The 23405-nt window shown below is 45.7% G+C and overlaps 1 protein-coding gene across 3 annotated transcripts in view; it reads left to right on the top strand.

The window, feature by feature from the left end:
* The window catches only part of dag1 (dystroglycan 1), a 55233-nt gene extending 35232 nt beyond the window's left edge, over nt 1–20001 (top strand). For all 3 annotated transcript variants that reach the window (XM_085457823.1, XM_085457824.1, XM_085457825.1), the window contains exons 3-4: nt 15728–16189; nt 16385–20001. In XM_085457823.1, the coding sequence (XP_085313949.1) occupies nt 15728–16189; nt 16385–18226 (2304 nt within the window). In that variant the 3' untranslated portion in view covers nt 18227–20001. The remainder of the gene's footprint in view (nt 1–15727; nt 16190–16384) is intronic.
* Nucleotides 20002–23405: the final 3404 nt, after the last annotated feature.

Raw genomic sequence — 23405 nt, 5'->3', positions numbered from 1 at the left:
AAATTTATTTTGAGTGTCTTCATAGTTTTATTTTGGAGATACAGCAATTTTTATATACTGCAGGAAAAACAAAAAACAATCCTATGATGCAAATTTGCAAAGAAAACAGCATGTGCATCATTTCACTGTGGGAAGTGTTGCAAACAGCTGATCGGATCGGCAAAGTGTTTCTGGAATATTATGTTTTTGTTCCTGCAAGCGCTTTTTATGCAGTTTTTGCAAAGCTATATGTGGAAGGAAACCGTGACCGAGGACAAGCTGATGGCATCAGATGTAAGTACAACTCCTCCGGTTTCATATGCAAAACAAATTATTGCACTAGCTTACACGGTTCAGGTTCTACAGGGATTTAAAAATAGTTACGCAAAACGGAGCGTGCTGCTCTGACCGGCTTTAAAGGGTTAACAATGACTTTAAAAAAATAATATAAAATAGTGTGCAACACCACTGAAGTTTTTTTTATTTTTTTACCTCTTTTCAACCAACAGCAGTCACTCTCCAAATAACTTCTGCTTAGCTTTCCGAGCTTCCCTCGGGTCCTCTTAATCAGCGGTCTCCAACCTTTTTTGCGCCACAGACCGGTTTATGCCCGACAATATTTTCACGGACCGGCCTTTAAGGTGTCGCGGATAAATGAGGGAGGGGCTAATAATCGGCTCAGTCATTTTTAATGATCGTTGAAAGCCCAGATCGTAATCGTGATTAAAATTCGATTAATTGAGCAGCCCTATTGGAATAGATGAAAAGGTTTGGACGATGTGTGCAAACTGCAGAGCGCCCAAACAGAGGTGGAAGAGGAGGTCTTACTTTTCTTATTTTGGATGTTATCATTCAGAGCGGCTGGAGAGCCAGAACCTTTGCGATCGTGGCGTCTGCGTGCAGGTGCTGCTGGGACTCGACGACCCTGCTGTGGTTCTCTCTGCTGTTATTAATGGAAGTGGCTGGAAGTTTGGGCTTTCTGGCCAGCAGATGAGCACTCTCCATTGCCTCATTACTGCAATTACCAGCGTAATTAGCTGATTGGCTGATGGGCTCGCTGGCAGGCAAAGCACGCTTACCCGCTTTTCCTTTTTTTATTCCAGGAAATAACTGACGCTAGCTGAAAATTCTTTTGTGCTTCAGTTCACGGAAAACGAAAGAAGCCTATGTGGGTATTCATCTGTTTGCCTGTGAGCAGATGCTGCGTACTGCTCTGTTATCTCAATGTTGTGATTGTGCATGAAGATTAAAGACAGATACTCACAGCTAACCCTTTCATAATTACTTTGTGGAAGGACCCCCACCCTCCCTCCAACACGCCTCCACTCCCTGCGTCTTTGTCCTCCACGTAAAAGCGCCTCAAAGCAAAACTCTGGATAACAAACAGTTTATTTGGTAAAACGCTGGTCTTGCTCTGCTTGAAAGATCTGAGCTCACACCCAGAGGAGGAGGAGGAGGAGGTGTGAGCTGGAGAAAGAGAGAGTGAATCACTCCGACACATGCTCAGTGTGGACAGTGTTGGAAATCTCTTATTCAGTGTTACTAGAACTACTTCAGTCAGATGGATGGTTTAGCAGGTGACCCTCGTCAGAAGTCTATCTGTATTTTTCTACCATTTATCTGGATCTGGAGTCGAAGCAGAGATGCATCAACCTTGCTTTCCCCGTCCACCTCCTGCACCTTTGACTGCTGCCCAATCAAAGCACCGAAGCCCCTTTGGTCCCTTCTGCTGATGGTCAGGGTTTCAGCAGCAGCTTTTAAACCACACCAAGTTATGGTTTGCACTGAAAGCCAGTGCATTCATATCAGCCGCTGCACCGCCTGATAGTTCTGCTGTTGACTGTGCTGCCAAGGAAACGCAGACTGTACACCAAACAGTCGGGCTTGGACAGCTTCTGTTGAATATCAACACTTCACCGAGTTCTTTTGATTCCTCAGAGGCATCCGATGGAAGACAAACCACTGCTCAGGAGACCATCAACTTTTATTCTCTTACACAATACTTCTAGAAGGGTGATGCGTCCTGCATGACACGGTGCCACGGATCTCAAAATGGTGACGCACGCTTAACAGTTTTATTACCCGCTACGCCATTCTACTCTAAACAACAGTGTCTCAGTAACTTTCTCAGTAAATGATGGTCCCCTGTTGTCTACTTTTTCGTGGGCGAGAGTCTACAGCTTTCTACCACTGAAGGACACGGAGTCTAATGCCTTTGTTTTTCAGGGCCGTGTCCACTTAATACTACACTATATGATTAAATGGCATTTTGGTTAATATGAGACTCGAAATTATTTGAAGTGCCATAATGTTAACACTTCGTACTGTTATAGCATGAACCAACGTTTCCAACAGACGACACAGTTATGGGCTCAACATGGTTCTCTGCTGGCAGACTGTAGGGAGCGGCTGTTACCGCGTGGAGCTGGTGTCCAAAAAGATCCCGTTAGTTGGCAACGGTGGGAAGATTTGGGGGAGTCTTTTGTTGCCAGTGGCTGATTCAGCATCACCTGATCAGCCCTTTATCAAAAGTTTGAAGCCTAATCTTGAAAGTAGAGATAGTGTCTGTCTCCTGAAACCAAACTGGAAGCTGGTTCCACAGAAGAGGGGCCTGAAAACTGAAGGCTCTGCCTCCCATTCTACTTTTAAATACTCTAGGAACAACAAGTAGGCCTGCAGAGCGAGAGCCAAGTGCTCTGTTAGGATAACGTAGACCTCTTAGCACCATTTTAGGCAGTGATGTTAACTTCCTAAAACCGGAACTCTTCCACGGCATGCATTTTTAATTTCTCTTTGATGTTTGGGGTGATTGATGAATATAAAAACGAAGAATTACCAGATATTTTTTCATCCATCCATCCATTCGCTTCCGCTTATCCTCTTCAGGGTTGCGGGGGGTGCTGGAGCCTATCCCAGCTGTCATAGGGCGAGAGGCGGAGTACACCCTGGACAGGTCACCAGTCTGTAGCAGGGCCAACACACAGGGACAGACAACCATTCGCACTCACGTTCACTCCCGCATTCACACCTGTGGGCAATTTGAATTAATCAATTAACCTATCCCCACAAGCTGCATGTCTGCATGTCTGTGCCAACTCCACACAGAAAGACCCCGGCCTGATGGTGGTATTGAACTCGGGACCTTCTTGCTGTGCGGCAACAGTGCTAACCACCGTACCACCGTGCTGCCACATATGAGGATATTCATTTAAAATTTCGATAGAACAGTAGCAGTATAACATCCTCGTAAGTGGATTCATGCCCTTTATAGAGCAAAATTGAGTATTTTGGTCTAAATAACCCAAAATGTGACGTCCACATATGTGTACGCCAGCTCCAAGGAGGTTAAAGCTGGGATTCTTTAGGCCTGTCTCGTCATCTTCTTGGCGCTTCCTTGGGCTCGCCGTGCTGCTGTAGGCTGAATTTGAGTCGGGTGCGCTTCTTCCCGATGACACGGACTAGTGGATCCAAATCTAAACAGCCAAATCTTCAAGTTTCCTGCACACATACAGCAGAATAAGTGGCCGCACACTTGTAGATGCATGCATATTTGCGGCTGCGTGTTGCTGTGTGTTTGCACGCAGGGAGGAAGCGGCTGCGTGCGTGCGGTTGTCAGAACACATCGACTCGCTGTTTGGATCACTCCCCTCCTGATGAACGGAGACAGTGGCTTGTTGTTGTTAACGGCGGCTCCCTCGGGGGCATTTTGGTGGGAAAACTAACTTTCTCTTCTCCTCCCCGCTGTATCCTTTTCCCTCCTCTCAATTAGATCTCATCCTCCTGCCCCCCCCCCCCCCCCCCCCCCCCCAATCATTCGCCGTCTCTTTTTCTTGTTAAATTTCCACCGCTCTCTGCCCACGACTGAAGGGAACTCCCTTTCTTTTCTGTGCTTCATCTTTTTTCTTCCACATCAGCAATCTGTCTCCCATTTCAGCTACTGCAGATTAGCTTGCAACACAAGCACGAGCAAAAATTATTTTTCTTTCTTTCCCTTCTCTGTAATTTTCTCCTTTTTTGCCAGACTCCCTCTGCATTTTCTTTTCGATGGGTTTTAAAACCGCAGCCGTCATTCTGTTATTTCCCCTTCTTTCCATTTGCTTCCACGTCTCTTTACTCACAAAAACTTTTCATTCTGGCTCTCGAGGCTCTCCTCTGATAATGGCAGCATTGTCACTCTTTGTCGCGGGCCTCTCTGCTTGTCCTGCAGTCTTTTTTTACAGACAGGCTTACATTGTGAGCCCCTGTAGCTCCGGAGCTGTTAGCTGGCAGGATAGCAGTGGAAAACTGGTATTAAGAGAGCAGGAGGGAGGAGGCGACCCAAAGATAAAAACACACCAGAACATATGAGTCACCCTAGCTGTAAGCTAGCACGGTGCGATGGGTTTACTGGCACCGGGACGGCGGTGGCCATGTTGCTATGTAATTAAACATACAGCAGGCGAGGCTTCTTGATTCATATGTTCCAAATTATATGCTCCCACAAATTCATTCACAATTTGATGGCTCTCAGTTTAAAATGAGGGTTTGTGCGCTTCACATTCTGGGACTCTCCTGCTCATAGTGTCAAGCTGCTTCTCTGCTACTCACATTGATGCCTTCATGTCAGTGTTGGGTTTCAGGGCGTGATTTCCCTTTGACCTTTAGCACATATAATTACTGCCAAACAGCCACCGTTTGACTCCCTAACCTCCCAAAGAAAAGCACGGCAGAGAAAGATGGAGCTCATTTCAGTGGTTTCGTTTCTGAAAGTAAATACTGCTCGTGCTGCTGAAAAAATGCCTCCCGGCGACGTTGTTTTGGTGTGTGCCTCCGTAGCCAGGCAACCACGGCTTCTGGACTGGCCGGGATCCTCCTGCATGCTTGGTTGTCGCCCAAAGGGGGAGTGGAGCTGGAGCGTGGTGGGCTGCTTTCATTGGTTTGCCAGGCTCGGTGAGCCGAGCCATATTTGGTGTGTGAAAGTTACAGTGGCAGTTTATTTTTAGACGCTGCGGTCTTAGATTGTGTGTTGACTGCCTTAATAAGTCAAAGCAGTAGTGATGCTTCACTGTGTGCACAAAGTTCGAAAAGTACGGCATCGGCCCGAATGTTGGGCAGAGTCTCACTGAGGTGCCTGCAACCCAATCAGGAGAGAGTCCTCGTGACATGCTATCAGCCTTTTCAATCAGCTGAAATCACTCCCATATTCACTGTCAGCAGGCAGCTTCCTCCACAACATGCAGGCTCTGTCGGCTTTTGTGGTTTGGCTGCTTTGCCGAAAAAAAGAAATAATAGCGCAAATTAGATTAGAAGACCAGATCTGCTGGGCCTGAGGTTTAAACCCAAACCATCCACAGTGAGAGAGAACCAATCGGTGTACTATTCCTTTTAATAGAATACAATAGAATAGAACAGAAAAGCCACTTGACACCAGTCAGTGCACCTGACAAACATAATGGATTTACTGGCCGTCAGACTGACAATGTAAAAAAAATCAGTACATCTAAATCTGAAATGTATAAAGTCCATTAAAAATATCCAGCATATTTACACATAAGACTATAAGAGACAGTTGTCTCTGTACTTTAACCGTACAGGATGTTAGAGCAGGGTGTAGAAATATGTCTCATTTAACAACATCAAGGTCAATTTGGAAACAAACGCCAGATGTCACTGACCAATGGGTGGCTGTGCATATATTACAGTGGTCCCTCGCTATAACGCGGTTCACCTTTCACGGCCTCGCTGTTTCGCTGATTTTTTTGGTGCAATTTTGCACGCTTTTTTTCTCATTGTCAATCGATCTCGTGCTGTGTGTACAGTCCAGAATGCGTTCAGCTTGTCAAATTTACATAAATCTTCGATGCTAGCAGTGTGACTCTGAAGTGCTGCACTGTATGTTTGTAAGTTTTCTCGCCAACAAACAACAATGTCAACGAAACGTTTTGTACCATGAAAGGCATCTGCGGTAGGAAGATGCTAACCATCGCACAAAAAGTTAAAGCTAAAGAAAGTAGAAGTTATCTTATTTTTTAAGGCGCACCGTAGGGCTGGGCGATATGGCCTAAAATATCTGCTCGCTAGTTTCCACCTAAACATTTCATAGCATGTTCTGACTGAGAGATTTTTGAAACTAATTCAAACGTACAGCTCTGCTACCACTTCCAACATAAATGAAGACAGAAAACTAAACAGCAGTGATGTTTTTAGGGTTACTGAAGTTGGGCTAGCTGGTATATAATGTTGTGCTACGTGATTGCTAGTGACACAGCTATGTTAGCATAACATTAGCACAGTGAAGCTGGAGGATGAACGCCAACTTTTTTTCCACACTCACACAGAAAACACTTGGCAGCCAATCGTTAAGGCTACAAATACCCCAGAAAAACATGGCCTTAGATTTCAGTACCCAAGTACCCCGGTGTGCTCTGTTCGGTCTCGCTCTTCCAACGGTGTTAATATAAACAGGCTGAAATCTCGACTTGGAAGGAGGCCGTCCGTGTCGTTCCTCTCATCTCAAACCGATCTTATTTCTGTCTCCTCTTCAGGCTGCAGCATTCAGCGTCACCGCCGCTTCAAAAGAAGGACGCTCTATACCGTGTCTCTCATTATCCCTGAGCACCGCGTTTCAAATTTAATGGCTGGTGTCGGCACTAAAGCTCGTTAGCCGGATATAGAGGGCTAATGTTTTATTCAGCAAAGAAAAAGGGCGTAATTGCTGACCTGGGGACAAGCGAGGCCTCGGCCGAGTCCGTCGTCTTTAAGGACGCGCTCGCTCTGTCAGGTCTCCCGATGAAGACGGCCGGTGGGAAACTGAGTCCGTCAAACAGAAGAGCAAATCGAATTGTGGTTGAGCTCCTTTTATTCACATCTCAGAAGAAATGATGGGAGCGTAACTTTGTGTGACGTGTGCTTAATTGTCCATTTTTTTCCCTCCATTGTAGCCGTGTCACAAAGGATTTAACAGCGTTCTTATTTGGCCCACAGCGCTGTCTTTAGTTTACTCTTTACTGTGAATCACTGCTGAGTCTCTCGCTCGGCTCACTCAGGACTGTAATGCTGTGAGCACCGTTTTCTCTTTTGCTACTTTTTGAGATTTTATGTCATTTTTTAGACATATTTTTCCAGCTGATGCCTTAAATCCCAGCCGCTGACATAATTCAACGGCGAGACGAGCGTACACGTTCAGCAAATGTGACCGAGGCCATGTGGTCATCTGCGGCTGACGCAGGACACGCCATTTAAGCCGCTTCAGCGTGCTCCTGCAAGCCACTTTGCAACCCACCTCCACCCCAGGTGTTTGCTTTGTGTTTGGCAACTTTTTTCAGTGAAAAATGGAATAACTTTGTGTCATCAGTAAACAGAATAAGACTGCTCGAGTTCAGTAATGAACGGGAAGAGTTTACAAGATGCAAGGTGAGGAAAGGTGAGGTTCCAGGAAAGATAACAGGGAGAAAATAAATTTAAGAGACAAAGATGGAAGATGGAGAGAATTGTGGAGACGGAGGTACCATGTCATTTTAGAGGACGGCTTTGGAGAGCAGATCTGTTTCATCGGCTGACAGATATTTAGGCCAGTCTCTATTCTGAGGTATTTGTGTTCGAGCGCTGCAGAGGAAGATGAAGATGTGGGTGTGTGTGTAGGTGTGTGTGTACTCCTGTGCTCTGCCTTCCTCGTGAGGCTGAGAGTAAAGAGATAGTGGAACATTTTCTACTGCTGAGGATAGTGTGTGTGTGTGTGTGTGTGTGTGTGTGTGTGTGTGTGTGTGGTGAGTAATTGTGGTGTGGTGGGGCTGCAGCATTAGTCAGAGCTGAAAGTGAGAGTCTGCGAAAACCGAGCCACACGCTGAGACAAGATAACAAACACACACGTTTATTGTTTTTAGCACACAGTACACGTGCATGTACATTATATGCAGTCTTTCATTTTCTTTGCCCTTCCAGCTCAGCTTCTCTGCTCTCACACACACATCTGTCTCGGCTGGCTTTGTTTACACGGTTTCATTTTCCTCGCTCGCGCGTCCGGCGTAGCGCGGTAGGAAGCTCGGCTCCGTCGTGTTTGCTAAGTCGAGCCTCGGACGGTCTCTGCAAAGGCCGCAAGCTGTGCGCTCGGCTCCTCGCTCGCCTTCCACTCGTCCTTGTCATAACACGACACACACTCTCCTGCAACCTTTTTTCTCGGCCGCTTCACACACTCGTCTTTTCTCCTCCTGCAGGAGCGGCTGATGCACGCACATCTTTCTCTTCCCTCCCTTTGAATCTCTCACCCACACAGCTGGAGTCCCACAATGGCCGGCTTCTGTTGGCTCGTTATTGTAACGGCAAGAAAACGGAGAGAGAGGGATAGAGAGACACAGGAGGAGAGCTTTGTGAGCGTGCCGCAGGCCTTGGCGGGCGGGTTTTCCACAGTGTGTGTGTGTGTGTGTGTGTGTGATATAAAGAGCGCATACTTCAGCACAGGTTTTGTAGCCCAGAGCCGCTTCATCGTCATACTTTAACGACTTTATAATAGGCGCGTGTGTGTGGTTATGAGTGTGTGTGACGTGCACACACGTGTGCGTGTAACTGCAAACTTGTGCGCAGCAGTCGCAAACATTTTAATGACTTCTTAAACTCCCACAGCCCATAATGTCTTCCTGATGCCGCTGATTCCTGTGGATCCCACATTGATCCTGAAATAGAGCCTGTTAATAGGAAGAGTATATTTTTCCTGGAACGTGTTTCATCTGTGGGAATCTACACCCCTGTTTGACTTTATGACCATGAAGTAAACCCACCTTCCACAAACATGCAGAGTTCTGGGTGTATATTTTTATATTTGAGGATGTATTAATTCAATTTTGGTTTATAATGCAGGTATATATAATTTATAATAATTGCATATTGCAGCTGTTATTGGAGAAATGCCGACATTAACACTTCTCTTTTTAGTTATACTGAGAATGGAAAATCTTGTTTGATACCTTAAAGCTTTCAGCAGATTACAAACCAGCACTGTGTCTAACTTACCTCTGTAGCTGTGTGTAAATCTGTGTTTTTTCCACGTGTGTGTGTTCTGTATGATTTTCATTGTTCGTCCGAATTCGCCAGCAGGAACTGCAGTACTGATCACATGTTTGTGCAGGTAACAGTCCCGTGAATGAGCGCTTAGAAAATCAGAACAAAGGGTGGTATCAGTTCAGTTCGGTTATTTCTACTAGAATATAGAATATAATATAATAATATAGAATATAATCATAGAATATAGATAGCCTTTATTGTAAAATATAAAACTAACAACAAAACACGAGAACTGTTGCCTCATGGCGCTGTTTATTGTAAGGTAAGGATCCTACAATCATACAGGGAAAACTCCTACAATCAAGCACTTGGCGAAAGTGGGAAGGAAAAACTTCCTTTTACCAGGAAGAAGCAGTTCCATTGATGAAAAACGCCAAAGATGATGGTGTTCTAAGCTTAACTGAGGCTCAGACTTGACACTTAATAAACGGTTCCAGGAAACCAAATTATTGCTAAAATACTGCCCGGCATAAGTCACAGAGGTAGAGCAGGTTGGTGGTTTGATCCACGGCTGCTCCCATCTACATGTCGAATGTCCTTGGACAATATTACTAACACAAAGTTGCATCCATCAGAGTATGAATGCGTGTCATTGGTGGATAGAAAGGACTTGAGCACAGATGCAAGTGCTTGTATGAATGGGTGAACGAGGCATGTTGTATGAAGCTGTGTTAGAGTCATTCCAGTTAAAGTAAACGGTCCCAAATACAAAGCTGTTGCCTCCGGGGTAAAAGTCCAGGGTTCAGTCCTCGCTCCCAGGATGACCTCCTGTTGTTGGACGTCTTTACTGCCATGCTGCCGTAGAGGCCGAAGCCTTTGAGGTGTCAGACAGAGGTGCTGTGCAGATGCTGCGCTCAGCCTGGCTCAGTCCCGTGTGGCTCCTGAGCGGTGCCTCGTCAGACCCCGTCACCTATAACAAACAGTATTTCCAGGAGTGCAGAATGTGTTTCCTGTGCCGCATGACAGAAGGACGACTGTGGGGAAAAAGTCCACAGTGACCTGTGTGAAAATGGCTTGAGTGTTCTCCATAGTGAATTTGGAGAGCGGCGTTCGTATCGAACTGCCTTTAAACCCATTTTCCGATCTCAGAACTTTTCCATTTTAAAAACTTGGTTGTTTTTTGCGATCAAGCTGACATTTGGGAGTTGGACAGCTCGCGGCCCTCGCTGCTCATATATTTCCAATTCCTTGACTGCACCGCGAGAGTGTGAGTGTGCCTGCTGTGGACGGGGCCTCGAATTTTTAACAGCAGAAAATAGGCTCTAAGATGGATTTCCCCCCATAAACATCCGCCTGCCTGTTGGCCAGCTGAAGCCCCCCCCAATAGCTCGTCCGTCCGTCTTCATATTTTCCACTGGAAACCTTCGACTGTGCCAGGCAGCCATTCCCATCTTGCCCTCTCTCCCTCTGCAGGTTTCCTGCAACCCCCCCACCCGCCTGCTCTCTGAATGCAACCTTTCTCACTCGCCCCACGCTGAGCCTCTCACCTCGCTCTACTTCTCCCCTCTTTGCATTTCCTTACACTCCTCTGCTCCCCCCATCATTCCTCCTTCTCTTCCTCCCTTCACGCTCCCTCTGTCCTCCTTCATCTCACTCTGAGGTTCATTTCGCCCCAAGTCATCATATCGCATCACTGTGCTCCCGCTGCACCTCCTCATCCTCGTCCTCCTCCCAAATATGAGGCTTATCTGTGGAGCTGTCACCAGGTCCGCCGTAACAATGGACTCCTTTCTCGGCGTTCGCCTCTCGCTGCGACAATGAGCTGCTTTCTTTCTGCTGCGAGACTCGACGCCTCCTCGTAATATGTCCATGTTTAGGAGATCTCTCCCTCATTTTCTCTCTCATTATTCTTGCTTGACCTCTCGTTTTCTTTCTCTCACTCATTCCTGCTTCCTGTCTTTGTCACTATCTCAGTCTATCTGCCTCGCGCTCGCTCCCTCTCTTGGACTTCTTTGAAAGAGCTCTGTGATTGCATTTTTCTCGAGGTAACAAAAGTGTGTGTGTGTGTGTGTGTGTGTGTGTGTGTGTGTCCAGTGTTTCATAAAGGCGGTGTATCTATGTGCCATATTATCAGGTCATTAGAGCGCCGGGTGTGAAGAGAGTGAGGACAGAAGTGAAGTTAATTATGTGTCACACCACCTGTGATTGTTAACACGTGTTACCTGTGTCCAAATCCAGGGCGTGGCTAATGCAGGCCACACCTTCACAAGCCAGAACCGGGTGGGACGGTCTATAAAAGCGCTGCTCCTGTAGCGTAGCAACTGTGATGCTATCAACGAGGGTCCTTTTGGTCAGAGAGGACATGAAAACCTTTGTTTACTCTCAGGCAGAGACGCTGCGGCCCGTTTACAACAGCTAATGTAGGTCATAGAACATAAATAATATAACACGGCCAACATTAAAAATATAATTCTATAAAATATATTCAATTTCATTTCATTTAAAAATGACTTTAATGGAATGAAAACTCAAACACTGGGCTCGAACTAGAAGTGCTTCGTTAAAGAGCCTGCTAGTGTCCACGCCTACGTGCCAGAGGTCAAAATAAAGCTCATGCCCTCTGCACGTCAGACACACTGCGAATACTCTGCGATCCGTCTCTGACTTTTTGTCCAGGCTGCGTCTCTGAATGAGGAAGCTGAGCCTGCAGAGCGAGCGAGCCCGGCGACGCGCAGGAAAACGAGGATGATGCTGCTGATATGCGATAACGTCTCCTCGTGTTTCATGGCTGTCGCTCACACAGACTTCAAATACATTTTCTGCCTAGTTTGTTGCAGCTGATAGTCATGGTGGCTTTGTGGCTGACGCATGTGTCAGCCACAAAGTTGGGACTTGTTTCAAAGACGATGAAACAAGTCCCAACTTTGAGATTATCACGTATTTGGCTTTAATTAAGTCTTTTAAGTGGGGGGGTGGGGGGGCATCCACACCTCTGTCTGCATGTCAGTGATTCGGTCTTTGAATCGGCCATAAAGCACCAACGTCATCATTAAGCATTAAGTCTTTTTGGATGCAAAGGAACTCTCTGCTGTAAAGTCCTCGAGCATTTAACCGAAGCTCTGAAAGGTTCTCATCCTGCTCGCTGCTTCGGTACGTCCGTACATCCCTCGCCTTCACCTTTAATAATGTCCCACAAAGCGGTTTAGCGCCCTCCATTCTCCTCTGCAGACCAATCCTCCCGAAGTTTCCCGGCTGGTTCAGAGGAGCTTGGGCTGTAACCTCGCCAGAGGTGCTTGCTAAATGGGAGGAAGAAGGGAAGCCAGAGTAGCCCGTGAGAGCGCACGATAACCTTTAGGGCCAAACATCAAACTCCTCTGCGCCGCAGACTTGTGCCAGGAAAAGATGTGAAATATTTTTCTTGACATTTTGAGAGGATTTGATGTATTTTTCATGTTCTTTTAGGGAAGCGGGAAACTCCACGCTCTCTGCTGGGTTCATGCAGGAGTTAAAAAGGTGCTGTTGTGTTCTGTTTTAACGTACGCCGAGCCAGGAACGCTGCCTCGGAGAGCAGCTTTGGGGAATGTGCTGTGGAGGGGATGCGCTTACCCAATCACAGCTGGAGTCGGGCCTGTGCCGCTGCCGTTTTAGTGTCAGTCGGGTCAGGAAGATGGGTTTTTGGGGTTTTTTAGTAAAAAAAACATCAGGTTTGACTAGCTTCATCTGCCGTTTGTATCCACACAGCTAACGGGAACAGCTGGCCTGCAGCTTATCATTCAGCACCACCTCTCATTGTCATCTTTTATTTTCTGCTCCACTCTCGTCACGTTCTCCCGACATGTCTTCACCCTGTGGTGGATGCCTGGTAGCAAGCAGCAGGAGCTTTTTATATTTCACCAGGATTTTTCCTGCATATAAAAATGCATATAGGAAGAGAAGTCCTCAGAACTGAGATCCACAATAAACTAAAGTGGAGATGAATTTACTCGAGCGCCTTTTAATTGTGAAATGTCCAAAAATAACAGGAAACTGCCAGAAAAAGCTACACACAAGTCCAATTCACATCTCAGGTGAATCAGTGAATCGCTCCATTTTTATTTGCTAATATCTTAACGCTTGTTGGGATCATGTGAAGAATGAAAATGTTCTGCAGCCGACCCGAACCTGTAATCACGGCTCTGATCATCACACGAGAGGAAAATGAACTGTTCCCTTTGTGTTTCCTTTCATTCATTTCTTGAATTTGATTCATCAGCAGCTTTACTTTTCAAATTAAAGTCTCTTCAGTGAATTTGGGATCAAACGCACCCCCAAAATGAAGAATAAATCATTTTTAAACTTCACATTCGTGCTTCAGTCTTTTAACTTCTTTTCAAAATTGAAAACTGAAGTCCAAAGGAAGATTTTAATAGACGAACGAGTCCCAATGGATGCTGTCCTACTGCCTGATATAAGAATTAAACCAAAGATTATAATTTGATTTTATGCTTAATCCTCAGGGAATAAGTCATATAAATTTTTAACTTTTGTCATTTTTTTACCTTTATAAGAATTAAGGATTTTGAATAGTTTTTTTTAACCTGCAGTACCTTCACAGCCCACCAGGGAGTTACATCCCTGCAGAATAAGAAATGAGATCATAAAAATATAGTAATTACTAAAATTAGGTTTACTGAATATTATTTGTTTGAATGTCTGTATAAAGGGTGATATGTTTATTGGGGTGCAACGGTTCCTTTGTGTTTGTCTGGACCTGGGGCCCAGTTTGGTGTTACTGGGGCTCCGGTACGGTACTAACACAGCACAGCAGTGAGTTTTTCCTGATATAGGCCTCGATAAGTGAAATGATCACCCGTGTTTTTTCCTCACACTCATATTTAATTAGCAACTCTTAAGTAAGCGATCATCCTTCTGCTATTCGGACACAAATTAAGCAATTTACCGAACAATTAGAGACGAGTTGGAGGAGATCGCTGCCCGACAGTTCGCCTGTCCTTCGTCGTCTCTTTGTGATTTAATTTGCAGCGCCGTGTCAGAAGGCGTTTGGTTTGAAGTTCTGTCTTTGGAGAACACTTTGTGACAAACTCAATCAGCCGAGGAAGCTGAAGATTTTTGTTTCTTGATTTCCAGCCGTTGACCCGTTCTGATATTTTTGCCGTCTCTGCTGCTCGCCGCGCAGCATCGCAGAAGGCTGCTGGTTTCAAACAGCCTATGTTATGAAGCTCAAGTGTCGGTTATAATGGGCCCTGTCTGCTTTTCTGTAATCTATAATTATGTGGACAGAACTGTATCTATAATTTGTTTTCCTGCAGTAATAATTTTCGAGCTGAATCGTGACATCCAGAAATGAGCTTTTATCTGGCGGCGGGGAAAAGGAGCATCAGATTTTAATCGTGACACTTTGAAATGACAGAAGGAAAAGGAAGGCGGGACTAAAGAGGAGAGCATGGCGATGCAGAAAGAAAGGGAAGTAGAGTGAAGTTGACGGGAAACTGAGGATGAGAAAAGCAGGCGAGGCAACAAAGAAAAGGCAGGAAGATATAAATAAAATGACTGGAACAACTTATTTCCACTATGTCCCTTTGCTGTTTGCTCTGCTTCTGGAAAAAAGGACGAGATCCAAGAGTTTGCCAGAGAAGGCTTGAGGGCGCTTATCCAGCAGGGGGCGTGAAGGGGGGTATTTAGGAGACTTGTTGTCCACGAGGGGGTAACTGGTAGAAGTCCAGCTGCTGGCATGCTTTTGATTTTTGTTGAGGTGGCCACATGCGCTGCACCTCTCATGGAAAATAGGCTTCTGTGTGTGTGTTCGACTGTTTGCATGGCTGTGTGTGTTTGTGTGTTTGTGTGTGTTTTCCCCCGGCGACGCGTGTGTGCTGGTTAGAGCATTAATGATGTGTCTAGGGAGCGTTGCCTCTACATAATTTATCAACCAGGATTTATTAGCCGCAGAATTAACTTGTAGGGGCTGGTGGAGGGTCGGGGGCGGGGAGGCGGCGCAGGATGCATTCGCTCTTGTTTTTGAATTTATGTGCACGGATGCATTGTCAGTCCCCTGCGATCCATTTCTCTCCATCAGCCTCCTGCCATGTGGGCGTCCCCAGCCGTGTAATTGGCCGAGTTATTTTAATTTTAGTCGGGTTTAAATTACAATTCTGTTGAGTGTGTCCATATGCGCTGAAGGAGGAAGGCTTAAACTGGATTTATGGTTGACGTAGGGGTTATGTTAATGCAGACGCTGATGACAAACTATGATTTATATTTGAGCATCAACATTTGTGGTTGACTGCTAGCGGCACGAGCACCGAGGGGCCGTTTCAGATTTACACAAAGAAGCTACGTTTACATCGGGTTCGTTGCAAAATTGAAGTAGAGAGGTCCCAAAACTTTCATACCTGTCTTCTGATACTGTTAGACTACTGTCAAAGCTGACCAGAAATCATGTTTGATTAGAGCCTAAACCTGGGGTGTCCAACTCCAGGGCTCGAGGGTCTGCAGGTTTTAGATCTCACCCTGGGTCAACACACTTGAATCAAATCATTAGTTCATTACCAGGCCTCTGGAGAACTTTTAGCCATTTAAATCAGCTGTGTTGGATCAAGGACACATCTAAAATGTTGCCCACCCCTGGCCTAAACCAAACCACATCATAGTACATCTCCAACTCCCCTTCCAACCCAGTTTTTTGGATATTTTGTAGCTACATGCTAAAACCGTTAAGCTAGCTAATATATATAATTATCTGGCTCTTTTTTTTCCCCCCTCTTCTGTCTTCCAGATTACAGAGATGGGTAAGGACTCGCTCCCAGAATGGCTGCACTGGGATGCCAGCAGCAGAATCTTGCAAGGTCTACCTTTGGAAGAGGATAAAGGTGTTCACTACATCACCGTGTCCATCTCCAACCACACTAAATCCTCGTCTTCTTCAGAGGTATTTTCCATCGCAGTGCACCCTGAAGATTGCCTGGATTCAGATTCAGCTCAGCTGACGTCTAACCAGGCGTCCACTGAAAATGACGTCCAACAGTTCATGTGTGGGAACGAGGAACCGGTCACAGTGCTGACAGTGATCCTGGATGCTGATTTGACAAAGATGAGCTCAGAGCAGAGGGTAGAGCTTCTGGATAACATGAGGAGCTTCTCTGGTGTTGGGCTTCAGTACATGAAGATGCTCCCTGTGGTCAACAACAGGCTGTTTGACATGTCTGCGTTTATGGCTGGACCTGGGAATGCCAAAAAGGTGAGTGAATAGTCATTTCACTCTACTAGCAGTACCCCTCAAAGCTCTTTTCTGAACTGAGCAGTTTGTGTCAATTTGAAGGGCTTCTTATAGAACAAAATTAGTTACCTTGTGCAGCTACTTATAAATAATTCTAATAGTCACCAATGGGTTGAACTGGTAAACATCTAATCAACATTTCTGATGTCTCTCCAGGTGGTGGAGAACGGCGCTCTGTTGTCCTGGAAGCTCGGCTGCTCGCTGGACCAGAGCACAGTCCCAGATATCAACAGCGTCCAGGGTCCTGCAAAGGAAGGCACAATGTCAGCCAAGCTGGGTTACCCCGTGGTGGGCTGGCACATCGCTAACAAGAAACCTCATGTCCCCAAACGAGTGAGACGACAACTAAACAACACTCCGACGCCTATTCTGGTTGTGCCTCCTCCAACAACTGCAGTGGAGCCACCAGTGCGAATTATCCCAACCCTCTCCTCTCCCTCTATTGCTGCACCGACTGAAAGCTCTGCCCCTCCCGTGAGAGGTCCCGTCCCGCTTCCGGGAAAGCCTACTTTTAGAGTACGTGACCCTATTGCTCACACTCCGACTACGGGACCTTCCCAGCCAACGAAGGTCATGGAGTCCACCAGCAGCATTGCTATCCAGCCGAGCATGACCAGGCCTACCTATGTACAACCCACCGCCACACCAGCCACAGCCTCCACACCCACATCCACCAGAAAACCTACCAGGAAACCAGGAAGGAAGCAGAAGACAACCACACCAGCATTCAGAACGCCAAAGACCCCCACAACAAAGTCTCCTATGACCACCACATCACGCACTGTTCCAGATCCATTCAACGAAAAGCCCGAGTTAAGGAACCCCATCGACCAGGTCAATGCATTGGTCGGCACTTATTTTGAAGTCAAGATCCCATCTGATACATTCTTTGACAAAGAGGATGGAACGACAGATAAGCTGCGATTAACCCTTCGACAAAACCATAATGAAATAGTTCCAGAGGACTCCTGGATCCAGTTCAACACGACCAGCCAACTCCTGTATGGACTGCCTGATGTCCAGCATGTGGGAAAACATGAATACTTCATGCAGGCAGCTGACAAAGGTGACCTCAATGCAATTGATGCTTTTGAGGTACGCGTAAACCGCTGGCCAACCAATGACAAAACGCCCGTTATATTTACGGCACGATTTGAGGGTGAGCCACGGTCTGTAACGAACAACATCCACAGGAAGATCCTCCTGGTTAAAAAGCTGGCATATGTCCTCGGGGACCGCAACAGCAGCACGGTGAGTCTAAGGAACATCACCAAAGGGTCCATTGTGGTGGAGTGGACGAACACCAGCCTGCCTCAGCATCCATGTCCAAAGGAGCAGATCTTAGTCATGAGCAGGACGCTGGCCAATTCTGATGGAAGACCCTCACAGAGCTTCAAGCACATAATGGACCCCGAATTCAAACCACTGGACGTCAAGGTGAAGGGGAGGGCAAGCTGCCGAATGTATTCCTTCATCCCACCAGGAGACATCGATATCCCAGAACCTCCAGCTGTCACTCCAGCTGTGGGATCAAGCCAGGATAGCGCAGATGACGTCTATCTCCACACGGTCATTCCTGCTGTGGTGGTGGCAGCAATATTGCTAATAGCAGGAATTATTGCAATGATCTGCTATAGAAAGAAACGAAAGGGCAAGCTTACCATCGAGGACCAGGCCACCTTCATTAAGAAAGGTGTGCCGATTATCTTTGCAGATGAACTTGATGATTCCAAGCCACCTCCATCCTCCAGTATGCCCTTGATTCTCCAGGAAGAGAAGCCCCCACTTCCACCCCCTGAATACCCCAACATGGCCACGCCAGAAACCACTCCCCTAAATCAGGAGCTGCTGGGGGAGTACACGGCTCTGCAAGATGACGACCCCAACGCGCCTCCCTACCAACCGCCTCCTCCCTTCACCACTCCTATGGAGGGCAAGGGCTCCCGTCCGAAGAACATAACTCCCTACAGATCTCCACCTCCTTATGTGCCGCCCTAAGACTTTATTAACCCTCCCCTGATAGGGCGGAGGGTGAGGATGCCTGAGGAACTCTGACAGTTTCCTTTCTGGTGTTCGTCTGTCTGGACATTTGCAGGGAGTGATGACAAGAGGTGCTATAGTACAAAAAGGCTTCAAGCGACTTTGGTTTGGGATGGGTCGGGGCGCAATGATTTGGGTGGGCTTTACAGTGCACAGGGAGGGACTACTGTTTTCGTGGTAGCCCACCTACTACAGTGGCCTAAGACGAGCAAATTCTCATCACACTGGCTTTGGTTCGACCAGCTGGTCTGAAGCAACAACTGGGAGACGTGCGCTCCCATCCCAGCATTTTCTTTTCTCCCGAGTTTGGATACTGGATTATTTTTCACCTTTTTAGCCCAAGATTCTTTTTTCTTTTTCCTCTGGACTGAAGTGTTTGCCTAACTCTTCTTCTGCCTGGCTTTTAAATAATGCGAGAAGACGGCGTCCTGTCATCAGACCGCTGCAGGCGACAGCTCGCATTTTTAATAAAGGGAGACAGATCCTTCGAATATGAGAAAAGCTATCGCGAGGATCTCAATTCAGCCCTGCAGACGACACAAGACAATAGGAGGCCGAAGTGTGTGCGTGAGTGTGTGTTTGAATGAGCGGGCGTGTTTATTCAGATTCAATACGGTTTGCCTTTTAACACTAGTTGTCTGTTTTTATCCTTATTCACAATGTGTAGTAAAGATGAGAATAACAAGGTAGCCTAAAAAGATTTAGAGAAGAAGAATAATTTTTGTTCCATTGGTTTTGGGTTTCACTGTATATCTGGAAGACGTTATGATAGATTGTTATATTTTTTTGGAGGTCGAAGAAATGTGGAAGAAAGGGACTGCCTCACTAAAATAACCTGCAGGAGCTTTGTATTCCTGTTTGTTTATATATATGAAACACTAATATCACAATTCAAACATGAACCTTCCTCCCTTCAGTACAGCCGACAGACTCAATCAGATGGAAGCAACAAAGAAATTTAGTTGACAGGTTGACGAGATTTGGAGATCAATTATTAAATGTAGCAACACAACTCTTGCCCTTTTGTACACACCTCCACGTTGTATACTAACAGGAAGAACAACCCTGCAATTTATTTTGGACCAGGGAGAATTATTTTTTTATGTAACGAGGCAGTTCTTCTCTCCACTCGGATGGGGAACGCCACGCGGGACTGTACAGATAATCCCATTCTAGATTTCACGGAGGAGACGACGGAGGCCGAGACGCGGATGCGATTAGTCACCGAAACAATAAGATCACGTTTTAATTTTCTTTTTACAAGAGTTTTTGATACAGCCTCAAATCGATTAATGATTAAAACGAGAAAATGATTCAAGATTAGTCTTCTGTGATTTGTAAAATCTTAGCTTAGAAGTTCAATTATTGGTTCAGTTATGTACTTTGATTTTTTTGTCATGGGTCACATGTTTTAACGTTTTATTTTACTCTGTGTGTGTGTTTGCATTTAAAGTGTATTTCCCACTATTCAAGAATTGAATGATCCATATTTTATGTATTCACAACTTTTATTTCTTTATGTCCTTCTGTTTGATGATGAGTTCAACTGAAAGTGACCCTTTGCAATAATAATGTACGCTGCGGTCGACCCAGCAACGGGTCGACGCAGGCTCGAGTGACTCGTACGGTCGTGATGTTGTCGGGTGTGCAGATGCCAAGGCTTTTATTTTTTGCTTTTGGAGTGTGCATTGTAATAATAAAACCAAGTGGTACCTTAAACAAAAGCAAAATCACCCCTTTCTTCATTCTGATTTAACTCATTTCTGCCGGGAAAATATTTTCTCCCACCCTGACTGATGTTTATGGATGAGATTTTTGATCACCGTCACTTTTCTACTGCTCCACTTAGCCTTGAATTGATAAATCAATCCGTCTGAAGTCCACAAGAGGTTTTACCTCCCTAGACAGCTCGCTGCCTGGCAACCATCTACGGTCTTTGGTCTCACTGGAACGGTTGTACCGCTGTCCTTTTTGTACTAAATTATTCTGCCATTGAATGACTAGTTGGACAATTCCGTTTGAAAGCTCTTCCCATTAAAAAGGCTACGCTGTGAAAACAGTCTCTCAGCTCACTCGGTCTTTCCACACGCTGCATACAGATAATTTGCATTGATTACTTGGAATATTGATTAGATGTAAACAATTTGCCAGCTCTGTTGTCCCTCTGCGATAATTCACGACAGAGTTTAATTTGGAGGTAGGGGAAGCGATGATCGATGTATTCCCGGGACGTCCGTAGATGCTGAAATGGATAAACGGGTCGTACTGATGACAGAGATTAACGGGGGATTGATCTGGGTTTGATTGAGGCAACCCGTGAGGTGGCTCGGTGTGCGCATATATGACAAGACTCTCGACCTTTGAATTAAAATGAGCAGCATGGTCATAAAAAGGGTGAAATTGACGGCTCTTTAGCTGCAGTATCTCTGATGACCAACGAGACGGCGAAGAGGTTTCACGACAGCCCCCGAGGATGGGGGTCAAGGTGAAGACTCAGACCTCACTGGGCAAGCAAAGAAGTGTGAAAGGCTACTGGCTTCAGTTCAAGTAGCCCAGCACAGTCTCAGAAACGGGTTAGACTGCATCTTAGCAACATGCTAAACAAGCTTAGCAAGCTGGCCTTTCCATTTGGATATTTCACACAGGTAAAAATTACACAAAGGGGAAGATCTGGACCTAAATAACCCTTAGACATTCATCTGAGCGCAACTACAAGGTTAGTGGGCTAAAGTGCCACAAAGGTGCCCCTGGTTTTACCTGCTCACTGATCCCAACCTGCTGCAAAGCATCTTTAAAACTGTGCTCACACCTGTTCTCCTTCTACGCTTTGGAGTTACACCCCTCTGAAGATGTCGGCATAGGTCATACACTGCTCATTAATACTGATTCTGATTGGAGGAGAAACAAGAGTGTGACGTTTACAGTATGTTATAAAATGGAGGTCATTTAAAGAAATACTTCGTGTTCAGGTGCACGGTACTGATCTGTGGTACTGCCGTGACTCCTGCCAGAGGCCCTGAAAAAAGTCACACTGAATTTAGTCCAGTGTTGTAGCTGTAACGCTAAAGAGAAAAGCAACAATATTCAGATCATTTACTTATGTAATGAACTGTCATATCAGCAGAACTGTGCGGGTTGTGCTTTTAATTTAATCGACTTTCACAAGCTCAGCGACACAAACGACTCTCCAGAAGCACCGTCAGTCATCCCGCCGCAACAACACCTGTCTCATTTCCTCATGTCTTAGCACCTCCTACCTGAGCTGAGGTGGCGAGGCAGCAGGTAAAAAGAGAGAGACATCCTCACCTTCATTTAAAGCGACGTCATTTGTGTCATAAATAGTTTTGTTGCAGCTCAGCTGCAGCTGGATTTATGATAAGTGCAACAGTGCTCAAGTTTTATAATTAGAGACACTTTTAATTAAATTCACAGCATGGCCGGACGTGACAGATGTCACACAGAAACGGTGAAGGGCAGAAAACCTGAAACGTCTGATGCACACCCTCGCGATGCTTCTTAGTTTTACGTGTCGAGGAGCTCAGACTGACTTCAGGAGGAAACGCAGACTACGAGCTCCCTCTGCTCACAAACACAGGAAGCTAAACCTGTAAACGTGCAAGAAGGGACCATGAACCCATTCAGAAAGCATTTAAAGGCCCATTCCTCAGCTTTGAGATCAGCATGTGCATTACTGTCACTTTCCCTAAACACATCTTGTGATTTTCCCTGGTTTCTGGTTTTAGATTCACGAGCGAAGGGGCTGATTTTCATTTCTTTTACGTGCATAGTTTAGGTTTCTCTTAACACTCTATTCTGATCTGAAGGATGTATCCTTTATATCATTTTCAGATTTCATCTATCAATCAATCAATCAATCTTTATTTATAAAGCACTTTTCATACAGAAAAAATGTAGCACAAAGTGCTTTACATAGTTAAAAGCAGCCCACCCCACCCTCCAACTCACTCCCCACACTCTCAATACACATATATCCCCCCACCCACACACACATACACACACGCGCACACTTAAAGAGTAAAAATTGGGCTGGGCTCGCATGAGCCAAGTGAGGAAACATTATAACAGAGAGCCGTCTGCACCGGGAGCCGGTCACAGACCGCAGCCTCCAGGCTGGGCACACAGCAGGAGGGAGGCCAAGGAGCCCCCCAACCAGGCTGAGAGGACCCCCAGAGACCCAGCAGCCACGGTCAATAACAGCCCCGGTGCAGAGAGCGCCCTCCGAGGAAACACTGGAGATATGACGCAATCCAATATATACAGGGTAAAATGATAAAATAAATAAGAACAGGATACAATATAAATATAAATATAAATAGAGTAAGAAGATTAAAAAATGAATAAGAATAAAATCAATAAATATTAGGTAAATCCTAAATTAATAATAGAATAACAGGATAGAATAAATAAGCATAAAATAAATAAACGTTAAGTAAAAGCTAAATTAAAAAGGTGGTCTTGAGCCTGTTCTTAAAAACATGTACGTTCTCTGCGGCCCTGAGCTCCTCCGGCAGGCTGTTCCACAGACGAGGACCATACCACTGAAAAGCTGCCTCTCCGTGAGTATGTGTCCTGACTTTAGGGACAATCAAAAGGCCAGTACCAGAGGACCTCAGGGTCCGCGAGGGTTCATATGGTAAAAGCAGATCTGAGAGATAAGAAGGCACAAGACCATTAAGACATTTAAAAACCAATAAAAGAACTTTAAAATCGATCCTGAAACACACGGGGAGCCAGTGCAGCGATTCTAAAACCGGTGTAATATGGGCCCGCCCTCTGGTCTTCGTCAGCACACGAGCTGCCGAGCTACATCACAAAAAGCACACCCTGGTTGACAAGAAACAGTTAACAGCACGGGGAAAATTTCCCCAGCAGGTAAAACTGGATCGGACAGAATGGAGCAGGGGAAACGCGTTTTTGCTTGAGTCAGCCTTCTGATACATGATTAGTTTTCTCTGGAGTTGTGACAGACTTTATGAGATGTAATTTCAGCTGACTGAATCTCTTTTTGTCAGTAATTGAACGGTCTCATAAAAGGTACAAGATTGTAGCTTTTGACAGTTTTTCAGGGCTTTGTTTGAGGAAACATTATAGCCACAAAGGCTTCACTATCACACTT

The sequence above is a fragment of the Copadichromis virginalis genome, linkage group LG5, assembly GCF_057382275.1.
Source record: "Copadichromis virginalis isolate Kocher_CV1m ecotype Utaka linkage group LG5, C_Virginalis_male_GT1.1, whole genome shotgun sequence".
NCBI classification, from domain to species: domain Eukaryota; kingdom Metazoa; phylum Chordata; class Actinopteri; order Cichliformes; family Cichlidae; genus Copadichromis; species Copadichromis virginalis.
This window is presented reverse-complemented; position numbering and strand designations above follow the sequence as displayed.